The 2,174-nt window shown below is 42.5% G+C and overlaps 1 protein-coding gene across 1 annotated transcript in view; it reads right to left on the reverse strand.

Moving 5' to 3' along the window:
* LOC101855899 (solute carrier family 13 member 5) overlaps positions 1 to 2,174 on the reverse strand; it is a gene marked incomplete at its 3' end in the record, with an annotated part of 9,513 nt that overhangs the window by 789 nt on the left and 6,550 nt on the right. The window contains 2 exon segments of the mRNA XM_013086866.2: positions 1,073 to 1,182; positions 1,901 to 1,992. Coding sequence (XP_012942320.2) covers positions 1,073 to 1,182; positions 1,901 to 1,992 — 202 coding nt within the window.

The following is a 2,174-nucleotide window of genomic DNA, read 5'->3' on the forward strand; positions in this document are numbered from 1 at the left end:
TGTGTGTGTGTGTGTGTGTGTGTGTGTGTGTGTGTGTGTGTGTGTGTGTGTGTTTGTTTGTGTGACTGTGCGCGTGTGCATCTGCGTGTGCGCGTGCGTGTGCGTGCACTTCTTTACACCCGTGACTCTATGAGGTATGACCGGTCACGGACATAAGCTACGAGTACAAATTGAAGAGTTCCAGTTGCTCTCAATTATTAAAATTATCGTGAATATTCTTTTTATCTCTTAATCTCACCCTACTCCCAGTACCACCGTCTATGCTGTTGAGATTAAGCGCTTCGAATCGCCGTCGCACAGAGGAGACCCCGAGGTCGATTCCCGAATTCGCAAATCATTATCAAAATATGTCTGTCTATATGCCCGTCTCCCAAACGTTTCAATAATTGTGTCAGTAGGGGCACAAGTACACCCAAATCTTGTATTTCTTCTCATATCTACGAAAAGCCCTGTGTGATTTTTTTTTAAAGTCTGCTAACAACCTGTAAACCCTATGCCTTAATTTATGTGTTACACACACATAAAAAAGGAAACTGAAGAAATGAAACTTTAATCTGAGTGCGAGGCTTTCGTGTTCGAGAGCTTACGGTGTTCGCCTCTCATTCTATAGGTCCCGGGTTTGAATCCAGATAGCGACGGAAAATCTTCTTCTCTAAATGTTTCTCCCTTCGCCTCCTTTCCAGCTATCTGACAATGTTCTGTCGTCTGCTTTCGTCTCCATTTTCTGCCCCACCCCCTCACCTCCTTTTCCCCTTCTTCTGTGGTCCTAACGCTTACAGCAGCCTTTCTACTGCTACTCCTTGGCTCCTTCTTACTGCCGTCTTTCAGCCACACCCTTGATCGTATGGTAGGTAAGATCAACACGTAGCCTTCTCTGATAAGGATGAAATATTTCGGAGGTCCCGTGTGCAGTTTGACGGTCCAACATCGAAAAGTGTATGCTTCGGCAGCCACCTAGGCAAAATTCAAAATGTCCTACCAACTGAACGTGTTTAATGTGTCCCGCGCGCTCATATAACCTTATGCAGTTGCGAGCGCCGTAAAACACTACCAAAAGAGTGTGCGTGTTTACCTTGCTGCCCTTAGACAAGGCAAATCCTCCGCCGATGAGAAAGACGAGATGCCAGGGGAGACGTTTCTGTATGTAGGGCCACTCCATCAGAGGCATCGCCTTCTTCACACCTGCACGGGGACACAAAATGCTACCTCAGAATTACAACGTTCTATGTGCTTGTTCCCAAATTTGGAGAAACTTAACGTTAAAAAATTTGAATTTCACACTATGTCAAGCTTTTTCGAATGCAGTTCTTTGAGTACCTTGATAACGACTTCGAATAATCTTACGATTTCGATAGAACAGATAGAACATTTGATTTCTGATTTCATGAACTTAGTCATTTAAAACACCCCAAAATGTGAGATAGAACTTTGTAATTCTTAGGTAGCGACGAGTTGGTGCAGGATTTCTTTCTTTCTCAATGCACAATCATTTATACTTCGTACGGCCTGCCAGTTTTTCACTGGGGCAATACCATTTTTCAGCACCGTGGACAAGTTCTTCTTAGACATAATTTGAGCAACGTCGACATAAACGTTACACTTTATATTTTCCTAACCTCGCTATCTTATATGCACTTACTTTCAAAGCCTGGGAATCTTTGAAAACTGCAAAATTACATTTTTATGTGCCTGTAATCACTGTTTTCCCAGTAAAATCCACAAAGAAATGTGTTTCTAAATAGACGTAAGAGGTTCATGGCCAGAAAACAAACCTTCGATAAAAAAAAATTGTCAAACGAGCGGGAATTGAATGCCGGTTTCTTCGATGTCCTTGTGGTGATGAGCACCTGATTTTACCACGCTGCCTCATGTAATACTGTAAAAAAAAATATATACCTACCCTCACCCTCCCTAGCCGGTTTAGGGAGACTCCGCGGTATGGCGAACAATAAGAGAGCGATACACATGGCGGGGCAGCTGCTGTTGATAAATCTGGGGATGGGGAAAAGAAACAAACATGAATATTATGCAAAGACTTTGTCACCTTTGAGACTGAACCTGTTTAGTATTAGTACAACCCCCTCCACCCTCTTAAATGGATGGATAGATAGATAGATATATAGATAGATAGATAGATAGATAGATAGATAGATAGATAGATAGATAGATAGATA

This window comes from Aplysia californica, unplaced genomic scaffold, assembly GCF_000002075.1.
Source record: "Aplysia californica isolate F4 #8 unplaced genomic scaffold, AplCal3.0 scaffold00514, whole genome shotgun sequence".
NCBI classification, from domain to species: domain Eukaryota; kingdom Metazoa; phylum Mollusca; class Gastropoda; order Aplysiida; family Aplysiidae; genus Aplysia; species Aplysia californica.